The sequence below is a fragment of the Hyaena hyaena genome, unplaced genomic scaffold (assembly GCF_003009895.1).
Source record: "Hyaena hyaena isolate Hyena2069 unplaced genomic scaffold, ASM300989v1 scaffold_86, whole genome shotgun sequence".
Classification (NCBI taxonomy): Eukaryota; Metazoa; Chordata; class Mammalia; order Carnivora; family Hyaenidae; genus Hyaena; species Hyaena hyaena.
The window spans coordinates 1,048,231-1,072,800 of NW_024080721.1; the positions used below are offsets into that span (position 1 = coordinate 1,048,231).

Below are 24,570 nucleotides of genomic sequence, written 5' to 3' on the forward strand. Positions count from 1 at the left end.
GTGAAGGGGTGCTAGGAGGCCATGACGAGAAGCCAGAGCCAGGCTCCTCTCCCCCATCTCCCCTGTCCCCTCCACCCCACTGCATTCTCCTGTGTAGTGGTTTCCATGGATGAAGGTCTTAAAAATGGTCAGGTTTTGTAGTATATTTTCTTTTCAGAAAAGGCAAGCAACTTGCCATTCCAGAATCTTTAAACAAAACCTTACGGGGCCACAGCAAGACACACACACAATGCTCTGAGGAAACAGATGAAATTCCGGGCTTTTATCAGAAGCAAAAGTTTATCCCTATCCAAAATGAAATTATACAAATTCATACATATGGTAAAGATCCTAGCTGCCTCTTAAACGAGACAAATTTTCAGCAGAAAGGCCCAAAACGAACTGGTCCTAGTCCTCTGAAGTAAAAATATTTATGGGAAAAATCAGTTTTTGTAAGAAAGGAAAAATTAAGAATAAGTTCTTCTCCCAGGCCAGAGGGTTTCCTTTGTCCAATCAGGTTGGAGTATGCCAGGGGAGAAGTCAGCTTGCTTGGAAGTCACTATCTAATGAAGAAAAACATGAGTCCTTTCTCCGAAAGGATGCTCAGAAAGAACAGGCGAGGGGGGTGCAACATCAAACCAATCCAATCTAAACTCCACCCCACTCAGGGCCTCTTTGATGCAATCCCAAAGTTAGCAGTGGCAATGCAGCCTTGAGACTGGGGGCGTCTGCCTGTCCTGATGGACACTCAAGTCACAGTCCATGGCATTGTGCTGCTGGCCAATGTCTGTTACCATTAACTCTCTTCATGATTGCACCAGTTAAACCACTTGCCCTTATGCGGGGTTAAAAAGAAGAAAAAAGAAAACAGAAAGGGAAAAAGTGACATAAGAAAGTAAATAGCTATTGGCAGATCCCAACACACTTTCTGGGACACAGCAGATGAAATCACGGCACAGTAAACAGCCTTGGTGGGGAGTAATCCCCACTGCCACCCCCAAGACACAGGGTCCGGTCCACTTATCTACAGTCTGAGATGCTCACCAACAAAAACAGTTTAAAGAATCTTGGACACAAAGGGCTAGAAGAAAAAGCCTGAGATGATCGGTTCTGTGATTTGTTGCAGAGTGATAAAGAGTAAATGGTGAGTAAGTGTTGTGTCCAAAGGTGGAGAATCCATGGTCAGCAGAGAGGAGAAGGCAGGCCAGTCCACTGGCAGGTGCTCAGTAGTCATCCAAAGTCTCGATTTCACCCATATTGAGTCGCTCTGATGAAGCATTGACTGAAAATCCTGCCGGAAAAAATTGGCAATGAGTGACCACACCTGGACAACCATGGGGCTTGAATTCCCGCCAGGGGAATTTAACATGCCATATGGGTACTAAAGAAAGGAAGAAGAAAGAAGGACAAAGGTCAGAGGGTGGTATTCTGCCCTTCCAAGGAGAGATTCTTTATTTTTACTTATTCTTCAGGTTTCGGGTGTTAACTTTAATTTTTTTTAATGTTTTATTTATTTTTGAGAGAGAGAGAGAAACAGACTGTGATCACGGGAGGGGCAGAGAGAGAGGGAGACACAGAATCGGAAGGAGGCTCCAGGTTCTGAGCTGTCAGCACAGAGCCCGACGCGGGTCTCAAACATAAAAACCGTAAGATCATGACCTGAGCCGAACTCTGACGCTTAACCGACTGAGCCACCCAGGCGCCCCTCTGGTATTAATTTAATTAGGGAGGGAAAAAAATGACTTGCAAACTAGTGCTTTAGTGATTCCTGAGAAGAATCTGGCTGTGAGCATGTGTTAAGGCCAAGTCAGGCTGGCTAGCGGGGAAGGGCCATTCAGGATGGGCACTGTAATAGAGAAGGGGGCAGAAGGGAGGGAGAGAATAACAGATACCAAATACTTTCTAACTACCTGACTGTATGACTGTGAATTCTAAGTGGGAGCAATATTACTTCAGTCCCACTAGCTACTGGGAATACTTCTCCCCCCCCGGCAACCCCCATTGGGTCAAAAACTTTTTCAAAGTTCTAGCCAAGAGCTTTTGCTATTCGAGGACACAAGGCTTCAGGGAAGATCTACTACAAGACCCTGTGAGCCCTCAGATGTTCTATCACAGGCTAGAGAGCACAAAAAGATTAAAGTACTTTATTCACAATTCAATCTATTATAAGTAGACTTGCAAAGGAAGAGAGTTAGCCATATGGATCAACCAAAACGCAATCTGGTTTAGAGAAAGCAGTATTAGCACCACCATCAAAGGCAATGATCAGTACTTATAAACACTACCAACATTTGAAAACCTAATCCTTTCAGCCACGCACATGTAATTTTTCTATAAACTTCATAACCAGAGATAGATGAAGTATTATTTACAGGGCTTCTTTGGAACAAGGGACTCCCAAAAAGCTTTCAGTTCATCTACCCTAAATGAAATCTCAATCGGTTTCAGCTGCTATTTGAGTATCAAAAAGTAAACAGGCAACTCTCTACTATGTAAAGGCAGTTAGTTGTTAATATTACCTAAGTATTCTGCCACCTTTTGTTCTTTAATGTTCAAGTTTTCAAAGACACATTTTATTTCATTATTATTTTTTTAATGTTTATTTATTTTTGAGAGAGACAGAGAAAGACCCAGCCCGAGTGGGGGAGGGAGAGAGAGAGACACACACACAGAATCCGAAGCAGGATCCAGGCTCTGAGCTGTCAGCACAGAGCCCGACGTGGGGCTCGAGACCACAAACCTTAAGATCATGACCTGAGCCGAAGTTGGATGCTTAACCAACTGCACCACCCAAGTGCCCCAAATGAAGACACATTTTAAATGTACGGATAACAGGGGTGCTGGGGTGGCTCAGTCAGTTAAGCATCTGACTTTGGATCAGGTCATGATCTCATGGCTTGTGGGTCCAAGCCCCACATTGGGTTCTGTGCTGACAGTGTAGAGCCTGCTTGGGATACTCTCACTCTCTCTCTCTCTCTCTCTGCCCTTCCCCCACTCTTGCTTTTTCTCAAAATAAAGGACTTTTTAAAAAAAAGTACCAATAATAAAAAAGCCTCACATAATAAAAATAGCTTAATTATACTACATTCTTGACTCAAAATATCATGATTTGAAAACATAAACATGACTATTAACCAAGGACACTGTGGTACAAGCTGCTTACAAGGCCTAAGACTACGAGGGGTTAGGGCTCCAAACTCCACCCTTAGTTCTACCCATCAACTGTGTTCTCTCAACCCACAAGACTTTTCCCTGGAAAATAACAAAAGGCTTAGTGTCCCTATTTGAAAGTAACAGTTTAATTAGGTAAGTATAAAAACTTAAAGACCAAACAGCTTATGAAATAAGCCATGACTCTATTCTGAAGCAGGTTTTTGTCTTCACATGTATCTCAAGAACAGATGAACTGTGATGAAAACAATGAGCTACATGTGATAAAAGTGGAAATGCAATAAAAACACAAGCTAAATTAATTTTAATCATGTGAAGACAGAAAAGAGCGGCAGCCTAGAGCCAAAAAAAAAAGGTTACTTACTCATGTTAGTGCTTATTAATCGACAGTATGTCAATTCCTAGGCTAAGCTTTCGGCAGACATGGTCTCATATACTGGTCATAAAACCCGGTACAGTGGGCAATACAAAGGAGAATTTAAGCCCACTGTTCTGGTTCTAAAGACTACACTCTGTTAGTATCAGAACAAATGACTACCTCTCACTCACATGACTTCTTTAAGATCTGGGAGACTGTGTTTTGTTTTGATGTTTATTTTTGAGAGAGAGAGAGAGAGAGAGAGAGAGAGAGAGAGAGAGAGAGCGAGCGCGAGCAGGAAAGGGACAGAGCCAGAGGATCCGAAGCAGGCTCTACACTGATAGCAGCGAGCTCGATGTGGGGCTCGAACTCACAAATGCTGAGATCATGACCTGAGCCGAAGTTGGATGCTTAACCCACTGAGCCACCCGGGTGCCGCTGAGAGACTGTCTATTCAGGGAAGTATGACTGGAGGAAAATGCCATTGTGTATGTATACTTACACCCAAATAATGGATGCCGGTTCACAAGGGCACGTGGTAGCTCTAAAAACTACAAAAAGACACAGAGTACAATGGAGCTGATAGGTCATTAAAATGAGACTCTCAGCCTCTCGGATGGTCTATTTTAGAAGCAAAGTTCTCTTTTGATCAGTGACTACTTTTTCAATGGATACTTTTGGACCAAATCAGAACCTGCCTCAGTCTGTGCATGGGGAACTGTGACTGATGGACACATACTAATTTTTCTCAATCTGTAAATCACTAAGACATGTATTAATTAAAAATAGTAATAAATGGAAATGCGTAGATAAGGGACAGAAATTAGGAATTATCAGAAGCATTTTCAGAGATTTAATGAGCAGAAATTTTCATAAAAAGGTCCAAGCCCACACAAGTGAGTTTTCTCAATACTTTGTTGAACACTTTACTTCCCTTATATGTATTTTTTCTTCCCCTGCAATATAAATCAATTCCTTAAACTTTATTCCTAAAATAGACGAATTCCTAAAACTCCCTTCATTCTCCTGAAGGGAGTTTTAAGTCCCTTTCTTTCTCAGGTCTGTAATAAGGATGGCGTCAAACTGAATATTTAATTCAAAGAGCTTTACCTCCTTTTCAGAAGAACCTTTTCCCTAACAGCTTACCCTTCAAGAGCCACAGCTAAAGAGTAACAAAGGCTTCTTAGGTAGACCCCACATCCAGAATTTCAGGAACACTTTTAAATATACATTCACCCGCTTCTGTCAAAACTGCATAAAATGTGAGCCTGTTCCATCCATTCTTAACACAAATTTCTGAGATGGCAGAAGAAAACAGCATTTCACCAGACCTCTCTGTTCCCAAGCCAGCTTTTAGGCCTCAGTTTCACAGGGTAACCCTCAAAGTTAGGTTTTTGTTACTGACATTTTGTTTTTCTCCAGGGCAGGAAACTGCCGAGGGAAGAGGAGGATGGTAATCACCTCTTTCCTGTGGGCACCTCCACCTGACGCCTTCTAGGCACTTCACCCTGGACCCGCCCAACACACCTCGACGACCGTATCGTATCCTTAATCCATAGGCCTGCTCCATTTCCAGGGCTCATCCTTTCCGCAAATGGCAATACCACCCATCTGCTGCCCAAATCTTCCCATTCCCCTTGTCCAGCCAGTCTGTCCCCTGAGTTTCTGAAATCCATCTAACTCCTCTCTATCTACAGCCAAAACCCTATTCCAGGCCACAAGTACCTTTCATCTGGTCTATAGTGCAGCCAAATTAGTCTGTCTCCTGCCTGGGCCAACATCCTAACCTGCTATCTTTGCCAATATAATCATTCTATCCCAGAAAGCATGGTTTTTAACAGCCTATTTTACATTCATTAAAAAAGAGAGAAAGAGAATCATCTTAATTTCATCATGGTCTGTGAGGCCATGTTTAAGAAACACAAGTGGCCTGTATCAACTTTGTCTAGACTGTTTATTATTCCGGAAACACTACCACCTGTCCTTCCTGCCAGTCTTTCAAAGCCCCAGTTCTGGTGTCACCGTTTCCATGAATCTGCCTTGCATGAAGCTTCTGGTTCTCAATGCTGGACAAGAATGGTTGTGGCTAACAGAAGAGTGGGAAGAAAACAGGCCTCTTGTGAAATCCCAGCCCCAATGCTGAATAGCTGTGTGACTTTGGAAAATGTCCTAAACCCTCTGGGCCCTGGTTTACTCACTGGTAAACTGGAACACGACCTCAGAATATAGAATGAGTCTGAAAACCAGATATACATACATACATACCAGATATCAACACATCCTAGTTGTTTAAATACCTCATTGGATTATGGTCAGCTTCTATACAAATCAGCATTTAAATTTTTACACTTTTACTTTTCTCTATTAGCATTATTTTCCAACTAATTGAAAGGTCTTCTAAAGAAATTCATATTAAACATGAAATTTAAGGCCTCAAAGTTTACAGCAGCACCAGACAATATAAGCGATTACTTTTCTTATTCCCTAGAGCACACAAGGCATAGTTCTTATTACACTGATATGGCTAGTAAATATTACTTATTTCAAGGTGGCTTAAAATTTTTTTATATAAAAATTATTTCCCTTTATGAAAAACATTCCACCATGGGACTCAATGATGCTGCTATAAGCTGCACACCCCCAACACCCAGCTGAGACTTCAGGCCTTTGCTCACCTAATAAACTAGGATCTGCTCGGACCATCTTCTGCTTTTTCTTCTTCTTGCCACTTTGTACGGCCTCAAAACTGGATTGTTGGTTGTTGCTTTGATTGGTCTGAAATACTGAATGGAGTGCACTGTGGTTCATTCCCCACACAGAGTCCTGTGAAACAAGATGTCACAGCTGAGGTTACACAGGGGATGCAAGTGTGGTCCCCTTTAAGAAAGTGGTTGATTTGCCCTCATTTTATCAAGTATGAGGTTAAAAACAGAAAGCCTATCATGGAAACAAAGAGGAAGCCACGAGCCACTCTCCTTTCATTTGGATTCAGGCATCCCATTTAAGCTCTGTACCTCCAAAGGCCTATCCTGGTAACTGCAGGTGTCCGCCCCATTGTGACCCCACATCTGTTAAGACCTCTCTGGTGTACAAGGAGTCTGTACCGTCCACCAGGAAATTAAATACACAGCAAATAATGGAACAGGCTTCTGGACGCCAGCAATTTACACCCATCAGCTCCCCAAAGCACAGGGCCCCTGTGTCTCTAGCCCCAGGACAGTGAGGGCAGGCTGCAGACGAGCCGGCGGCATGCTACCCAATAAAACGAGTACCACGTATTTATACGCACAGGCGTTCCTACAAGAGATCTGGTCCCCAAATGTTATCCATACACTTTCTACCGACTAGTTACACTAGGAGACAGTCTATCAATCAGCCACTCACACCTGCCTGTTGCTCTTACTAGAGTGATTCATTTTAAGGCAGGATCAGATTCAATGAGCTGGTTGAAGGCACAGGTAGTGGCTGCGGGGGAGGAAGAGTGGAGAAAGCACCGTGGAAGGACAAGCCTGGCTCTGTGCACATGTGCGCGCAGGGGGCCTCCACCTTCAGCACGCAGGGCGCTGTCTCACAATTGCAAAGAGCCGTCTGTACTACTCTACAACACCTTCCCTTCTGATTCCTCATCTCTCCTTGTGCTGTTCATGTTTACACCTCTCACTTTCCTTCACCTGATCATTAGCCCATTTACCCAAATGGATTTTAAATGCCTTGTACTTCACTGTATCCTTTATATCCTCCAGAAATGACCGATAACATAATCTCTAACACAATCACAGGATTAAAGAATATGAGTATTCTTAAGCTCTCCATGAGCCTTGCCAGCTCATCTTTCATAAAACTTGTATAACGGATCCTCATTACTCACAGGCTGCGTATTTGCAAATTCACTCACTGACTATAGTTTATTTGTAACCCCAAAGTCAAAAACTGCAATGTTTTTATGGTTATTCTGAATACGCAAATGTACAGAGCAGTGAAAACTCTGCCTGCCTGAGGAACGCACTCCCAGCTGAGGTGGGACAGGGTGGGAAGCTGACTTCTTGTCTCAGCTTCATACTGTACACAAGCATCTTTCTCAGTCTATTTAGTGTCATGATTTTCACACTTTTATGCTGTCACAGTTTAAAATGGCCCCGAGTTTAAAGTGCTGTTTGTGTTCCTCAGTGCAAGAAGGCTGTGCCACGCCTTATGGAGAAAATCCATGTGTTAGAGAAGCGTCACTCAGGCATGAGCTCCTGTGCTGCTGGCCAGGAGGTCAATCTTAGGGAATCAATGTTACATTAAATAAGGCATCTTTAAACAGAAACATGCACAAAACAAGGTTACATATTGATCAGCTGACAAAAATGTCGTGACCAGAGGTTCACAGAATCCTAACTGGGTGTTTCCCCTGGAGCAACAGGTTCCAGATTCGCTAATTCATTGCGAGTGGTGACTGTACAAAGCAGAACTACCATGAGTAACGAGAATTGACTGTACTTTTACATCCCCATCAACAACGTCTGGCATGCTACAGTATCGTCAACATTGGGCACAGCTGATACTGAGCACTGGAGAGTCAACATTTGTAGGTTTTAACTATTCAAAAAATTTATGAGTCTATGACAAGTAGGAATTTGCAATTTGAGGAACAAGTATGAACCAAGGAAAACGGAACTAATAGAGAATGATTATATGTGCTATTTGGGAAATTTGCAAAAAGCCTCTGGGTATATAATTTGAAATTATCAAGACTGCCACATTTCTTTTTAAGTTTATTTAATTTTGAGAGAAAGAGGAAGGGGGGGGCGGGGTTGGGAACAAGCAGGGGAGGGGCAGAGAGAGAAAGAATCCCAAGTAGGCTTTGCACTGCCAGAGAGGAGCCCAATGCGGCGCTTCATCTCAAGAACCACGAGATCATGATCTGAGATTAAATCAAGAGTTAAGACGATTGACCCAGGTGCCCCAAGTCCACCACATTTTAAAAAGCCACAGTCATCTGATGCACAAAAATGGTATCTTTTGGGGCACCCAAGTAGCTCAGTCAGTTAAGTGTCTGACTTTGACTCAGCTCATGATCTCATAGTCTGTGGGTTCAAGCCCCACATCAGACTCCATGTTGACAGCTCGGAACCTGGAGCTGCTTCAAATTCTGTGTCTCCCTCTCTCTCTCTGCCCCTCCCCCACTCATGCTCGGTCTCCCTCTCTTTCAAAAATAAACATTAATTTTTTTTAATGGTATCCTTTGTTTTAATTTTGATTTCTCTGGCTGCTCAACATTTCAAGGTATTAAAACTCACTCTCAGGAGCACCATACAAACTACTGCCTCATACCTGCTGCTGCTGCTGCTGCTGCTGCTGCTGCTGCTGCTGCTGCCGCTGGCTGGCTTTCTGTTTGGCACGGCGCTCGAGGAACTGCTTGGCAAACTCCTTGGCCTCAGAGGTATCTCCTAAATAGGCTCTAATGTAATCATGGACCTCATAAGGTGATTCTACTTCTTTCAGGAAAGAAACAAATGTGGGAACTGCAACATAAGAGGGGAGAAGACATACAAAGTAACAATGAAATATCACAGGCAAAAAATCAGTTTCAGATTTTAATATACTGTCGCACCTACGACCCACTCAATCATGTACACTTGAAAGGTATGCAGCTACTGTGTTAAATTTTCTTTCATCTAATGAGAAAAAAATGCCCACTATCACTGCAATGACCTAAATTATCTCAAGTAGCACAGTCAAACAAAGACACATCATGCATGCTTAGTTTCACTAAATGTTACTTTGGTAAAAACTAAATGTTATATTGATTGAAACAACTGCTTGCCTAAGACTGAAGTCATCTGGAAATTCATTTTTTTCTTTCCTTAAATTCAATCAATATTTATTAAGTGCTATGATGTGTGTCAGGCACCATGACAGATAACTAAAAATACAACCACACCCCTCAAGAACTTTCACTTCATGGAGATGTCATCTGTTTAGAGAGGAATCAAATGGAGCATGCAAGCAGTGTGGTGCAGGAGAAAAAGCACAAGTATCAGAATCAGACAGACATGGGTTGAAAACCTGACTCTGAAATTTGCTCGCTGTGTGACCTTGATGAATTACTTAACCATTCTGAGCCTCCGTTTCCTAATTTATAAAATGGGGATAATATCACCTACATTGTAATAGTATCTTATTTAATTATTGTAAAATTAAATAACTGGAATAACATATGTTAACTGCTAGAAAGTGCCTAGCACATGACAGGTGCTTAATGAATGGTAGCCATTACTATTATTCACTATTGTTTTCCCTGGCTCTTTCAGACGATTAGATATTGTTACAATGATGCAAAGGAACCCTTCCATTCCTTTACTGTTCTGTTTTTAAAACATCCCTGGTTTTAGTAATTAAGATATTGGAAATAAGACTAGCTCAACGTAGCCTATTGGTTACAGGAATCCCTTCCACACAAGCTGGTCTCTGGTTTAAACACTTGAGAATAGGGACAGGAACTCACTTCCATCTAAGGCAGATGATAGATACTCTTTGTGATCGACTAACAATTAGCAAGTTTCTTCAAAGTGCGCTGAAACCTTTTCACTTCCACTCACTGGTCCTAGTTTCATCAAGCACAAAGGAGAATTTCCACCCCTGGCCCCAAAGGCAGGAAGGGAAAGTTCTCACATCACCTCAGGCTTCTCTCGCCCAGGATGACCTTGGTCTCCACCATGAGTTACCTTCCTTTGGACTTGGGCTGGCTGGCAATGTCCCCAACAAAATGACCCATATGGAACCATGACCTTCTCTGTCCTGTACATCATAAGGCAGCCTGAAATAGTATCTAATTTTTGGCAACCACTGATAACCTATTTGAGCACAGTGTTACAGGACTTTTCTCATTAGTACTACTTATAATACTATGAAAGAGTCAAGTTCTTACGGTAGGTACAGGATTTGACCTCCATTACCTTTCACCTCCTGAGTTTTGGTTCATTACTCCAACTTGCCAACCTCTTTGTGGGTCCTACTCTGCCAATCCACATGCTGGGTTTCCCTCCCCAATTCTTACCATCCAAGTTATTTGCCGTATTAAGGGCATGAAGCATCTGTTCACACCACTGGGTAAATCCATCTTGGGCTTTATTTACTCCCTGAAAGAGCTTCAGCAACTTTTCTTCTTCTTCTACTTTCTTATTCTGCCGGTTAGACACACCTACAGATTTACTAAAGCAAAACAATAGGGCGATATTATATTCCCAGAAACTGTTACTATATGAATATACTACAACACCATAAATAATGTCTTGGCAACACTGGATGGCTGTCCAGTAATCCAACGCTTGGCTCCAAAAAAGAAGGGGAGGGGAAAAAAAAAAAACATACTTCAAATATTTGGATTAGGGGCTGCGGGACTCAATACCCACTTACAACCTAGCCTCAGCTAATGCATTCTAATTTGTGAAAACAGGGTTTCTTGCCATAAAAATGATTAAATTCTTCCTATGTGTCCTTTGGTAAGTTTTTAAATTTTGCTAAGCCTCAGTTTACTCATCTGTAAAATGGTACTAATACTTCTTTGGATTATAAGGAATAAAGATATTGTATGTCAAGGCCTAGCGCACAGTGCCTGGCAAAGATGCTCAATAAACCAACAGATGTTTAGAATCCTACTCTTAATATATGAGACCCTCAAATGAGAAAAGACAATCTGACAACACTACCATTTATTAAGTAGTCACTATGTGCCAGGCACTTCACTAACTACTTCGTGTGCATTCATTTAATCTGTACAACCACGCCCATGAAGTCATTATTATCATCTTCATTTTACAGATGAGGGAACTGAGGCTCAAAGAGGTTCCCTCTTGCCCAAGGTCACACAGCTAATAAGTGGTAGTGCTGGGATTTAAGTTCATGTATTTATTACTAAAACCCATGCTCATCCAAGAACACTGTATACTGAGGAAAGAAAGACAAAGGTAAAATGTAATTCATTTACCATATAAATATATAGGTTTTTACAGAGGTGTTTATAATACTCCCTACAGTCTAACTAACTTAAAAATATAAATTTAGGGAAAAAATGCTATAAGATAAAGAGAGTATCTTGGAGATATGTTCAACAACAACAAAAATATACTATTCCTCCAGATGTCTGGGTGGCTCAGTCAGTCGAGTGTCCGACTTTGGCTCAGGTCATGATCTCACGTTTTGTGAGATCAAGCCCTGCATCCAAAGCCCACATCGGATTCTCTCTCCCCCTCTCTGCCCCGTCTCAACTCACACTTTCTCTCTCTCTCAAAATAAATAAACTTTATACATATACTACTCCTAATATTTATTACGTGGTTACCAAGTGACAGGCAATGGACTAGGTGCCCAGCAATACAAAGAGCCCCTAGACATAATACAGATGTGTTTCCATGGGGAAGAAAGCAATCACCAAACTACAACCTTCCATGCTTGGACATGGATGAAAATAAGCATGCCCACCCAATATCCCACTCCACAAGCGTGCCCCACCCCCGACACCCCCCAACCCTCCAAGGAGCATAGGTTTGATCATTTTGAGCCCTACCTGAGACTGGCGTTGTTTTTATTTTTATTTGTAGAATTCCTAGGTCCCACCTCTTTCACTGCATCATCCCAGAATCCCATGTTGGAGTTTTTAGTGTCTGCATTACTCCAGATACTACTGACTAGGTCAGACGCCCACTGATTAGGGGGACCAGTATTTATAGAGCCCCAAACAGAATTCCCAATGCTGGTGTGCAGGTTGGAATGCTGTTAAAGAAGAAGAGACAAATGATGTGGTTACCAATACTACAAAAATAAAAAGAGTGTCCACAGAGGTCAGAACAGGTAACTTCTAACACCACTCCACACAATGCGTGCTTAGGAAGGTGAACCAACCGTAGTATTCCGGGCTCTGCTTGGTTGCTGGTGCTGCTGCTGCTGCTGTTGCTGCATCTGCCTGGCTTCTTCCTGCTGTATCTCTAGAAGAGACTTTGCAGCACCTGCAGGCTTACTGACATTCCCCCAACCTGAGAGTTTTTGCTGTTGCTGCTGCTGCTGCTGCTGGAGAGCTTTCATCAATTCCCTCTGCTGCCGCCTTTGCTGTTGCACAAAAACAGGAGACAGTTTAAGATTCTGGATCTTAAAACGCTAGCTACAAATATCCAGTGTGATAAATGGAATGCAAATATACTGACAGGGTTAACCACTTTGCTTCAAACACAGATGTAAACTACCAGAGGTATTAAGAGAATACAAAGATCAAATGCAGAATCCCTTATTAAAAATTAAGTAGGACTTTTGGTTAAGTATAGAGATGAAATACATATGAACTTCCTAAAGCCCTACCAAAATGACAGGAAAAAAATAAAATACATACATACATATATATTGCTTTTATTTAAAAAAAAAAATTTTTTTTTTAATGTTTTATTTATTTCTAGGGGAGAGAGAGAGAGAAAGAGACACAGCCTGAGCAGGGGTGGGTCAGAGAGAGAGGGAGTCACAGACTCCGAAACAGGCTCCAGGCTCTGAGCTGGCAATCAGCACAGAGCCCGACACGGGGCTCAAACCCACGAACCACGAGATCATGAAACTAAGCGAAAGTCGGACGCTTAACCGACTAAGCCACCCAGGTGCCCCCATATATATTGCCTTTTTTTTTTTTTTTTAATTTTTTTTTAATGTTTTATTTATTTCTAGGAGAGAGAGAGAGACAGCGTGAGCAGGGGAGGGTCAGAGAGAGAGAGAGGGAGTGACAGACTCTGAAACAGGCTCCAGGCTCTGAGCTGGCAGTCAGCACAAGAGCCCGATGCGGGGCTCGAACCCATGAACCGCGAGATCATGACCTAAGTGAAAGTCGGACGCTTAACCGACTAAGCCACCCAGGCACCCCTATATTGCTTTTAAAAAGTGTAAACCCATAAGGACAAAAAGAACAGATTTTACAAGCTGAAAAGCAGAGGTGCCTGGATGGCTCAGCTGGCTGAGCTCAGGTCATGACCCTGCAGTTTGTGGGTTCAAGCCTGGCATCGGTCTTTGAGCTGACAGTGCAGAGCCTGCTTCAGATTCTCTCTCCCCAACCCTCTCTCTGCCCCTCCCCAACTCACATGTGCATGCACTCTCTCTCAAAATAAATAAACTTTAATTAACAACGTGCAGGTCTTTAAAAAAACAAGAAAGGGGGGGAAAAAAGCATATTAATAATGATACCCAATGTAGCAGTAACAGACTCAGTAAGTTGAAACCTAAGTAAAGGAAGCTCAGAAACAGGCTAATTCATCTAGAAAGCTCAGGAATTAGAACAGAGGGAACTCTGGGTAACAGAGGAAAGACGGCTCTGCAATGCGATGCAGGTGGGCGGTGATCAGAAAACTGAAACACTCCTCTTTAGCAGCTGAACCAGACGGGTGGATTGTTCTGTGGGGAAGCTGACCTGGCACCAAAGAATACATCAACAGATACAGATGGGAGGGCCCCCCAACAGAACAGATGGGCCACACAGCACTGCAGCAAAGCCCACCAAGGTGTTGTGTATACCAGAGCCCCTAATCCTAAATATAAACAAACAGCCGAAGATCAAAAACATTTGACATAAGCTTCTAAGATGAAAGCCAATGATCAAATTAAAAAAAAAAAAAAAAAAAAAAAAACAGTAAAAAAACAAAATTCAGTGGAAACAGAAACAAGAGAAAATGGGAACAAGCTAGTTTTTTAAAAAGGCATCAGTAAGTAATTTTAGGAAGGAAAATGTGAATTCGATTTTTAAAAATGTGGCTATAAAACGCACTAAGAGAACAAAATAAAGACTCCGGTAAATTTGAATTAAGATCACATACATTCCAGCTCAATAGAAGCCCTGAAACAGAAGTTTAAGGAAATGCTCCCATCAAAACAGATAGACAGATTAAAAATAAGAGAGAAAATATGAGAAAATAAAAGCCAGTCCAGGAGGGCAACATACAAATGGCAAGAATTTGAGAAAGAAAACAGAAGAAGCCATGCAGCAAACCAAGAGTGTCCAGATTTTAACAACAGGTTAGGGGGTCATGTGCAAAGGGTTCCTCCAGGAAAAGAAGGAAATACAGTTATCCTAGATTTATCCATGTGGGAAATGGCTACTGAGCAGTATTTTATACCTCCCAGAGAGTGTGAAAAAATAACAGTTAAAAGAGAATTCATCAAATGAAAACACAAATGAGGCAATCATTAACTCCTGACAGACAAACATGAATAAGAAAAGACCCCAGATTCCAATTCTGCTGACCACGATTATTTTTTAAGTCAGCGGAGACCAAAGATACTGGAATTGTTTCTGGTCTTGAAGAGAGTAGATATATTCTGCTCTACATATATTTGTTGATAACTTTTTAGAAAAGAAATTATTTCACAGGAAGCAGTTTTTTTTGTTTGTTTTTGTTTTTTTTTAAGAGGATGGGAAATAAGGTGAAAAAACAGTATCACCTAGTGGATAAAAGGTCAAGCACACTACATGGTATGTATGTATAGACAACTCTTTGCGTCCCATGGCCCTCAGTGAACCACACCACCCAGATCCAAAAATGACAACTTTACTGCTTTGCCTCAAGTCATATCCACGTAAAGCACTTTCTTCAAGACTGCTACCTCGTGCCACCTTTTCAGAGGCCTCCCTAGATCACACCACCTAAAACTAGACACTCAATCACTACCACCACCAATTCTTATCCATCTCCCCTCAACCAGAGGGCAAGCTTTATAAAATCAGAGAATTTTGTCTGTTTTAGACCCGGCTAAACTCAACTGCAACTGAGAAGGTGTCAGCAAATATGTGCTGGGTGGACAGATGAATGGATGAATGAATACGGTACCTAATGGCATGCAGAACCAAACCATTCTACTTACTCATTTTCTCTTCTGTCAAGAACTATATTCTTCCCTTTCCCCCTTCACTCTTTTGTATCCTTCTTATCCTAATAATGAACTACAGGATATAGACTTACAAGTGGAAAAACTTAATTTCTGCCATACTTAAATTTTTCTAGGCTACACAGAAAACCTACTATCCTCAGAGAAAAGAAATATATTCTGCATTCTAAAAATCAAATTTATAAAAAGCATATCTACATAAAACTCACCCATATGAAAACTCCATGTACTTTTACTTATGAGCTACTTCCTCAAGAACATTCATGTTACCTCATCTTTTTTTTTTTTTTTTTTTTTTTAAGTTCATTTATTTTGAAAGAGTGAGCAAGCATGAGCAGGGAAGGGGAGTAGAGAGAGAATTGCAAGCAGGCTCCACGCTGTCAGAGCAGAGCCCGATCCCATGAACTGTGAGCTCATGACTTGAGCCAAAATCAAGAGTTGGACGCTTAACTGACTGAACCACCCAGGCACCCCCCTCATGTTAACTAATCTTAATGTTATTCCTATCAGCAACCTCATAGTTGCTGGAGTCCCCAAATTCTAGGCTAGCTAAAGAGCATAATGATGAACATTCAATTCAGACACACATGACAATACTCATGATCTTTACGAACCACTCACCCATAACGCACACGAGCTATTCTGGAACACTGTTTGACCACACCACTTTTACTTTTAAAATGTACCTCTTCTCGAAGCTGCCGTTCTCGTTCCTCTTCTAGTTTTTGGATTTCAGCCAATGACAGCGTTGCCTGAGACTGACATGCTGTTGTATTGGACTGTTGGCCCCACGTGGAAGAAGAGGGAAGCTAACAAAAAAGAAAGGCAGAAGAGTTCGTGAGGAAAGGTGGACAGGAACGAAGAGGCAATACAGCATTATGCAAAGGTAGAACATTCACGTTCCCTTCAACTCCATTTAAACATTTAACTCAAAATTCCTCCTGCGATCCTTTTGTATATTAGAATTCTCCCAGTTTGCTTTTGAAATTTTTGTCACCACTCCAAACCCAAGACTATTTTAGAACTTAAAATATACACAATACACTTTTATTTGATCTACCCTTTGGGGACTGCGAATTTGTTACATCTGGCATTAACATATACAACAATACACAGATGTACAGTAAACAAAAGAATCACATTTTTAATCCAAGGAGGCAATAAAGGACATGACATGCTACTTTTAGTGAAAGGCAGAAAGGCAAGATTTCTGAAGAAAAAGCTGAGGTGGGGAGCTCACGAAAGATGCCAGGCATAGCTCTTAATAAGTCTTTTATGAAAGAGAATCACTGTTAACCAGGCTGTGGCTTCTAGTCATGAGCACTAGGCTGTTTTTAATCAATAATTCTATTTTTCCTATCCTTTAAAATTATTGACTAAAATAGAGTGTAAATATTTGCATCCGGAATACTTTAATGTTTTCAAATGCTTGATTATTCTAAGGGAATCTCTTGGTCTTCTGGGCCAGAAAAACACATACTTTAGTTTTGAGACAGCTTGTGGCTCTTAACAAACAAACAAAAAAAAACAAAAACCAAATCTAACCAGACTTGCAATAGGTTTACTAAAAATAATACAAACAAAATACCCAAAAACCCTAAAAGAAGAATGGGTCTATAGCAGAAATCTCTTTAACCTGGAACTGGTGGAATAAGGACACAAACAGTTTAAACTGCCGCTGGCATTCCCAAACAGCCCTCAGAACGAGTACCTTCAGCATGACCGAACACCATTCGGCCTACCATTTTGGGGCTAATTCACTAGGTAGCACGGGCATTTCTCCCAAAATGCACCCCTGCTGTAACGGGGGCGAGGTGAGGAGGGAGGCTAAGAGAGAAAGACTGGGGACTAGGTAGGCAAAATTAAGCATAAATGAACTCCTATTATCCACAGGCAATGACATACTGGAAGGCACTGTCAAGATGAAGTAAGGCAGCAGACCTCGAACACAGCAGCAGCATCTGGGAAGGCCTATAAAAATGCAGATGCCCAGATGCCCTGGCCCCACATTCGATGAATCAGAAGATCCCAAGGTGAGGCCAGGGAATTTATATATTTTTAATTCTGATGCAGACATTCAGCCAGAAACCCCCAAAGCTGTTCAAAATCCCAGCAGAGGTGGCACCCCAGTGTACCCTAGGAACCAATCCCCAGTCCTCTTCAGACCGTCAGTCAGCACCCGGAAGAGATGCACTCTCCCCCCACAAAATGCCTGCTCCCCCTTCCGGCACCTCTGAGAGCCTTCCCACGGCTGCACCAAAACATACTTCACTGCCCTCCATGCTCCTGACTCACAGGGCTGCTGTGCGGAGAAATGCAGAACAAAGCTGTCTTCTTCACATGACGGACAAGTGTCTGCAGACAGCTGTCGTTTTCTTTTAAGTCTTATTTGTACAGAGAAAATAATAACCCATCACTCCGTCAACACAGCCCCAGGACAGTTTCGAATTCAACCAATGTCCTGCACTGGCTGCTCGGAGGACTACACTTCATCCTACTTCCAGAACTCACTCCCAGATCACAAACAGCTAACAGGGAGTCTGGTCCACTGTGCATCCCCTGAATGCCTCGTATGTTTCACTGATTTAAGAACATTTACTGTTTTTTCTAGCACTGTGTTTTACTTTGAAAAACGACCGTTAATCTCTGGTATGACAGTACAAGGTGCTCTGTAGGCCCCTCTCCCCAGCAAAATGGGGGAAAATTGTTTTTCAAAAAATTACTTAAAGCCTCTGGAAGTGAACATATAGGAATATAGCAAATGAAGAAACATTTCTTCAGGAAAACCTGGTAAAACTCGGTAAGAAATGAGAGTCCATGGTACTTCCACCAAGATCCACTCTCTCCCAACTCCTGGCTCGGCCAGCCAGAAACGCCACTCCAGATGAGCAGAGCCCAGAACACAGGCCTCCCTGTCCCTGTCGGCTGCCAGTCAGTGGGCCGGCTTCTTATAAAGAGCACAACACCAGCACCTCCCCTCCTGGCTACAGCTACCTGTTGCAGAGGCTAAGGTACAGGCAAGGGCAGCTGAGAGGTGGGGGCCCCATTCTTATGCCCAGCCCCCAACTTCTAGCGTGGAAACTTCCTTGAGTACAGTGCTCCTGGGACGACTAGGGTCCGGAGTGCCACTGCCCTGACTCAAAAGGCTACCATGCCACAGGGAGAGGCAAGCCATGAAAAACCGAGGCCGCTGTCCATCCCCCGAGGCCTCGATTCCTAAGCAGAGTGCCACTTAGAAAAGCACACAACAGTCACCAGCGCCAGAGCTCGCTGTGACTCCTAATTTTGCCTTGGGGTGGAGGTGACGGGAACAGACTGGAATATGCAGAGTTCCAGACCTTTTCCTAAAGGAACTGACCTTATTTGTAACAGACTGTGGAGAATGAGGAGTCTAAGCCAAAGGGCACTTTTAAAAACAGTGGAGGCTGGGTGAACGGCAGCTGGGAGGAGACTGGTAGATTTACTGGGGATACGGGTTAAACTGCAGGCCCCTACTTTGTCTCAGAGAACCAAAGAGGTGAAAGAAGTTCTCCTGGGGTCAGAACCAATCTCAACAATAGACCTCAGGAAGTATCTCTTCAAAGAAGCCTAATTTCACTAGATCAGTCTGTGAAGCAATCTACACCCCAGGGCACTTCTGAGAGCGGGGAGAGCAATCCAGGCAGCAATCAGTGGAGGTTAACAGCTACACAAAGCTACAAAGCTAGAAAAAGATAATCAAAGGGAGTTCTGCCAAAAGCGGGGATCCCAGAGTGACTGTGGACACGCTCAGAGGAGCAGACTTCCACCAGTTGGGGAGGCAGGGAGAGCCCGGGATGTCACTGAATTAACTCAGTCGGGCACAAAACAAAGACGGGGCCTGCGGGACCAGTTACCAGAGTTCCTACAACATATTATCGGAAAAAAAGTCCAGTTTCCAACAAAATTAACAGGAGACATGTAAAGTCATAAGAAAGGATGCTGTAAACCACCTACGAAGTGACCAGATGTCAGATTTAAGAAAAACATCAAAGTTTTATAAATATGTTCAGAGAACTATAATAAAACCTTGAATGAAGTAGTAAAGGAAGGCACGATGACAATGTCAAATCAAAGAAAATCTACAGAAAGATCAAGATTATCTCTAGACCAGAAAGAAATCCTGGAGTTAGAAAGCCAGGTAACTAAAATGAGAAATCACCAGAGGAGCTAAAAGTATATCTGAACTGATCAAAGAAAGAAATAAACGAAACTTACAGTTCAACAGAGATTACACAATCCAAAAAACAGAAAGACTGGAGAGAAAGGAAGAGAGCCTCAAGAGAAACGGGGAGTGCCACTGAGCGCACCAGCATGTGCACAATACAGGTAGCAGGAGAGGAGATACAGGAGCAGAAAAAGTCTCCGAAGACACCATGGTCAAAATTTATTTCAAAACATTAATTTACACATCTAGGAAGCTTAACTATAACAAGATAAACACAGAGATCCATAAATAGACATCATCATGGTAAAAATGCTGAAAGCCAAGGAGGAGAAAATCTTAGGGTGCCTGGAGGGCTCAGTCAGTTGAACATCTTGATTTCGGCTCAAGTCATGATCTCATGGTCACGGAATCGAGCCCCATGTTGTCCCCCCTACCCACAAGCGCGTGTGGAGCCTGCTAGAGATTCTCTCTCACCCTCCCCACTCACACATGTTATTTAAAAACATAAAATGGAATGGAATGGAATGGAATGGAATGGAATGGAATGGAATGGAATGGAATGGAATGGAATAGAATAGAATGGAATAGAATAAAAATAAATTAAAATAACCTTCTACACCTTAAAATACTAGAGACTGGAAATTACACTTAAAAACAGAAAAAAAAATAAAGATATTAAACAGATAAAATAGGAAAAGATCAGTAAAATCAAAAGCTGATCCTTTGAAAAAGATCAACAAAATTGACTTAGCTCAACTGTCCAAGAAAAAAAAAGAGAGAACTCCAATTATTACAATCAGGAAAGAAAAAAAGGACATCACTGCTAATCTTAAAGAAACAAAAAGAACATAAAGGAATACCATGACCAGCCATCTGCCAATCAGAGAACCTAGATGAAGAAGACAGATTCCTATAAAAATACAAACTATGGGAGCACCCAGGTGGTTAAGCATCCAAACTGATTTCAGCTCAGGTCATGATCTCAAAGTTTGTGAGTTCAAGTGCCACATCGAACTGTGCACTGACAGCGCAAAGCCTGCTTGGGATTCTCTCTTTCCCTCTCTCTGTCTCCTCTCCCCTCCTTGTGCTGTCTCTCGCTGTCTCTCTCTCTCTCTCTGAATAAACTTAAATAAAAACTTACAGAAATACAAACTACCAAAAACTTACTCAAAAAGAAATAGACAAGCTAAGCAGACCTATAAGAAGCAAATACACTGGGGCGCCTGGGTGGCTCAGTCGGCTAAACGTCCGACTTTGGCTCAGGTCATGATCTCACAATCTGTGGGTTCGAGCCCTGCGTCAGGTTCTGTGCTGACAGTTCGGAGCCTGGAGCCTGCTTCAGATTCTGTGTCTCCCTCTCTCTCTGCTCCTCCCCCATTCATGCTCCCTCAAAAATAAAGTTAAAAAAAAAAATTAAGAAGCAAATACACTGAATTAGTAATCAAACAACTATTAACAAAGAAAAGCCTGGGCCAAATGGTTTGATTAACTGCTGAATTCTACTGAACATTTAAAGAAGTAATTAATACCACTTATTCACAAACTCTTCCAGAATACAGAAGAGGAAACATTTCTCAACTGAGTTTTCAGGGCCAGTATTGCTCAACCTCATTAGTCATCAGGGAAATGCGAACCAAAACCACAATGAGATATCATGTCACACCTGCAAGGATGCCTATCATCAAAAAGTCAGATACTAAGGATTAATGAGGATGTGGAGATATCTGAATCCCCATATACTGCTGGTGGTAACATAAAATGGTGCGGCCACCTTGGAAAATAGTCTGGTAGTTCTACAGACCATTAAATATATGGGTCTCCTATGACCCAGCAATTCCACTCCTAGGTACATGCAACTACATAAAAGCTTATACATGAATATTTATTTACAGCAGCAGTACTCACAATAGCCATTAGAAATATCTCAAATGTCCGTCAACTGATGAATGGATATGCAAACTCTGGCACATCCGTACCACGGAATATTATTCGGCCATAGAAAGGAATGACGTATTGATCCATACTACAGTATGAGTGAACCTTGAAACCATTATGCTAACTGAATGAAGTCAGTCACACAAGAACACAACTTACACAATTCTATTTATTTCAAATGCCTAGAACAGGCCAACCTATAAAGAGAGAAAGTAGGATAGGGGTAACTTTGGGCTGGGAGAACAGGGAGTAGGGTGTAACAGCAGAGGACTGTTGGAGGAGGAGGCTAAGGTGGGACTGAAAATGTTAAAATCCACTGTGGGGTTGGATGCACTTATCTGTGAATATACTAAAGCTACTGAATTGTTCACTGTAACTGGTTTAATTATATAGTATATAAGTGGTATCTCAATGAAGCCATCTTTAAATAACTTTTTTTCAGTAGAGCCTTTAGCCATTCCTCATAACTGAATCTCAAGTTCTTTATCTTCATGCAGAATGTTGACCTATAAAATATCTCTACAATCTTTATTGGAAGATAACAAGCCAAAGCCAGACACACAAAAGATACAGTCAGACAAGTTAGAGATCTGGAGGTGACCCATGCCTTTTCTTCCCTCAGCCCCATATTCCATGATGTGGCCTCTTAAGTCTTCTGACAAGTTTTTTCAGGCCCTAGAGACAGACATATGGGTCCTAAACCATGGCCCTGCTCTCAACTCTCAGCTAGACACAGGGCAAGCAAATTAGCTCCTGAACATTCTTCCTCTTTGGTAGAACACAGGTACCCAGCTTTTAAGTGTAGCTGTAAAGATGAAATGATGTAACCTGTAGAAAGCTGTCATCCAGTGCTTGACACAAAGCAAGTACTCAATAATTAGTGCTTTCTTCAACTCCTTTCCAATGCCATTATCGCCACCTTCTCCTCCTCCTAGACTGCTCCATCAGCCCCTTGCAATCACTCTGCTGAACTCCAGTTCTATTCCTTCCAAATTCATCTTCCATTTAGCTCTCAATGTACTGATATTCGCTCCTGCAAATCTGCCAGTGCTGTTTCCTAGCTGAAAACACCTGAGTGGCCCACTCTGTTGTACACACCTTTAAGTCCTGATCTCTAACAGAGTATATACACAAGCCACAGTAACGTGGACCCTGCCAACACTTCTCTCATACCTCACTCTCCAGCAACAGTAAACACTTTTTAAATTCCTCCCCAAGTACCACAGTGTGTCTGAACTTAATTCCTCTGCTCACCCCAGGTCTCCTCTCTCAAAACCCTTCTCCATTCTCCAAACTGCCTGTTTGGCTTTTTCTTTTAATTTTCCGCCCCTAATGATTCAGTTTACAAGTTACCATTTTCTAGCAAATCTTTCTAAACTTCCCATGTGGACCGAGGCTCTCACATTTTAGCAAGGATCAGAACCCCTGGAAGGCTTTGTTTAAACACAGATTGCCGGATCCTACCCCCAAGAGGTTCTGGAGTGGGTCCTGAGAATCTGCATTCCTAACAAATTCCCAGGTGCTTGCACTCTGAAAACCACTGCCTGGTGCCAACTCTCACTACACTCACCACTCTGTATTCGAATTTCCTGTTCATATGTCTTTCTCCCATTAACCCCTGAAGATAGGAGACAGTAAACCACACTGCTAACCACAGACCCAATGTAAAGTTATGTGGGCCCTGCCATAAAGCTGCCCCTCTCTCCCAATTACTCTCACTCCATCACTCGTGCCACAACTTTACAGGCACCGACGGCTTCCTCTCCACAAGCCTCCCCAGCTCTGCCTTTGTCCCTCAGCTCCAGAAGGTCACAAAGTCATGCTAGTTGCTATTAGGCCAATTTCCTAACTCTGGCCCTCCCTATTCATTCTCCCCACCACCACTGTGCTCCTTTAACTGCTCTTTTATTTTCTACTTAATTCAAATAATGCTTTGAATCCTCTCAAAACTACACTTTGCATACGTTACCTCAGTCCAATATCCAATAAACCTCCAGAGTCAGCTATGCTTCCAGCCCTGTGGGATGGCTCCTGTTTACACATCCAAGGGTGTGTGTCTTTCCCTCTGGGAAGCCTGTGAGCTCTCTCAAAGCACTTGCTGGTCTCATTTATCTTTGCCTCAACAGTGCTGAACTGGTACAGAATAGACATCCCCAATGTTTACTGAGCTACATTAAATTTATGGAACCAAGTAGATTTACTTGGTTTACTTGATTTACCACTGCTCATGTCCTATTCCCTTTCATATTACATTATATCATTATCTTTCACTGATCAAAAAACTATAGTAGGGGTGCCTGGCTGGCTCAGTCGGTAGAGCATGCAACTCCCTTTTTTGTAAAGAGAATGAGGGAAAGGGACGGGGGTTGGGGGGGTGGGTGGGGGGACCCTAAGCAGCCTTCATGCTCACCACTGAACCCGACACAGGGCTCGATCCACACGACCCTGAAATCATGACCTGAGCCAAAATCAAGAGTTGGATGCTCAACCAACTGAGCCACCAAGGCGTCCCTGGAGCATACAACTCTTGATCTCAGGGTGGTGAGTTCAGGCCCCACACTGGGCATGAAGCTTCCTTAGGGGAAGAAAAAGCCACAGTGGTAGTATTCAGTACTAAAGAAAGTACACTGCTACTGCTACTGCCAGCATCTACCTACAAACATTAGCAAGTAGCTCGTACGGCTGGCGCCTGGGCTTCACCTTCATCTGCGCCAGCTGCTGCTGCTGCTGTTGCTGCTGCAGCCTCCGCAGGGCCTCTTGCTGCTGCTGCCTCTGGCGCATTAACTCCTTCTGCCGCTGGAGCTCCAGCTCCTTCCTCTTCCGCTCCTCCTCTTCATGCCGGAGTCGGGCCGCCTCCTCTTCCATTCTCAGTCGGTTCTCCTCTAATCGGCGCTGGGCTTCTTCTTCTTCCCGGGCCCATTTTGCAGCCTCCTCCTCCTTCCCAGAAAGAAAAATAAAAGAGAATAAAATTTAATTGTGTTAAAAAAATCTGAGTCGTTTTTGAAGGTTTCTGTCAAAAAGCTACAGATCACCAGAAAAATCATAA

The 24,570-nt window shown here is 42.6% G+C and overlaps 1 protein-coding gene across 4 annotated transcripts in view; it reads right to left on the reverse strand.

The window, feature by feature from the left end:
- Positions 1-233: 233 nt before the first annotated feature.
- Positions 234-24,570, reverse strand: part of GIGYF2 (GRB10 interacting GYF protein 2) — a 138,061-nt gene continuing 113,724 nt past the window's right edge. For 3 of the 4 annotated variants that reach the window (XM_039234494.1, XM_039234492.1, XM_039234495.1), the window contains 8 exons: positions 24,225-24,461; positions 16,090-16,212; positions 12,395-12,598; positions 12,060-12,265; positions 10,551-10,705; positions 8,825-9,015; positions 6,184-6,331; positions 234-1,270 (listed from right to left, as the gene is read on the reverse strand). In XM_039234494.1, the coding sequence (XP_039090425.1) occupies positions 1,203-1,270; positions 6,184-6,331; positions 8,825-9,015; positions 10,551-10,705; positions 12,060-12,265; positions 12,395-12,598; positions 16,090-16,212; positions 24,225-24,461 (1,332 nt within the window). In that variant the 3' untranslated portion in view covers positions 234-1,202. Of the gene's footprint in view, positions 1,271-6,183; positions 6,336-8,824; positions 9,016-10,550; positions 10,706-12,059; positions 12,266-12,394; positions 12,599-16,089; positions 16,213-24,224; positions 24,462-24,570 lie in introns of all 4 variants that reach the window. The other variant, XM_039234493.1, reaches the window with a different exon arrangement.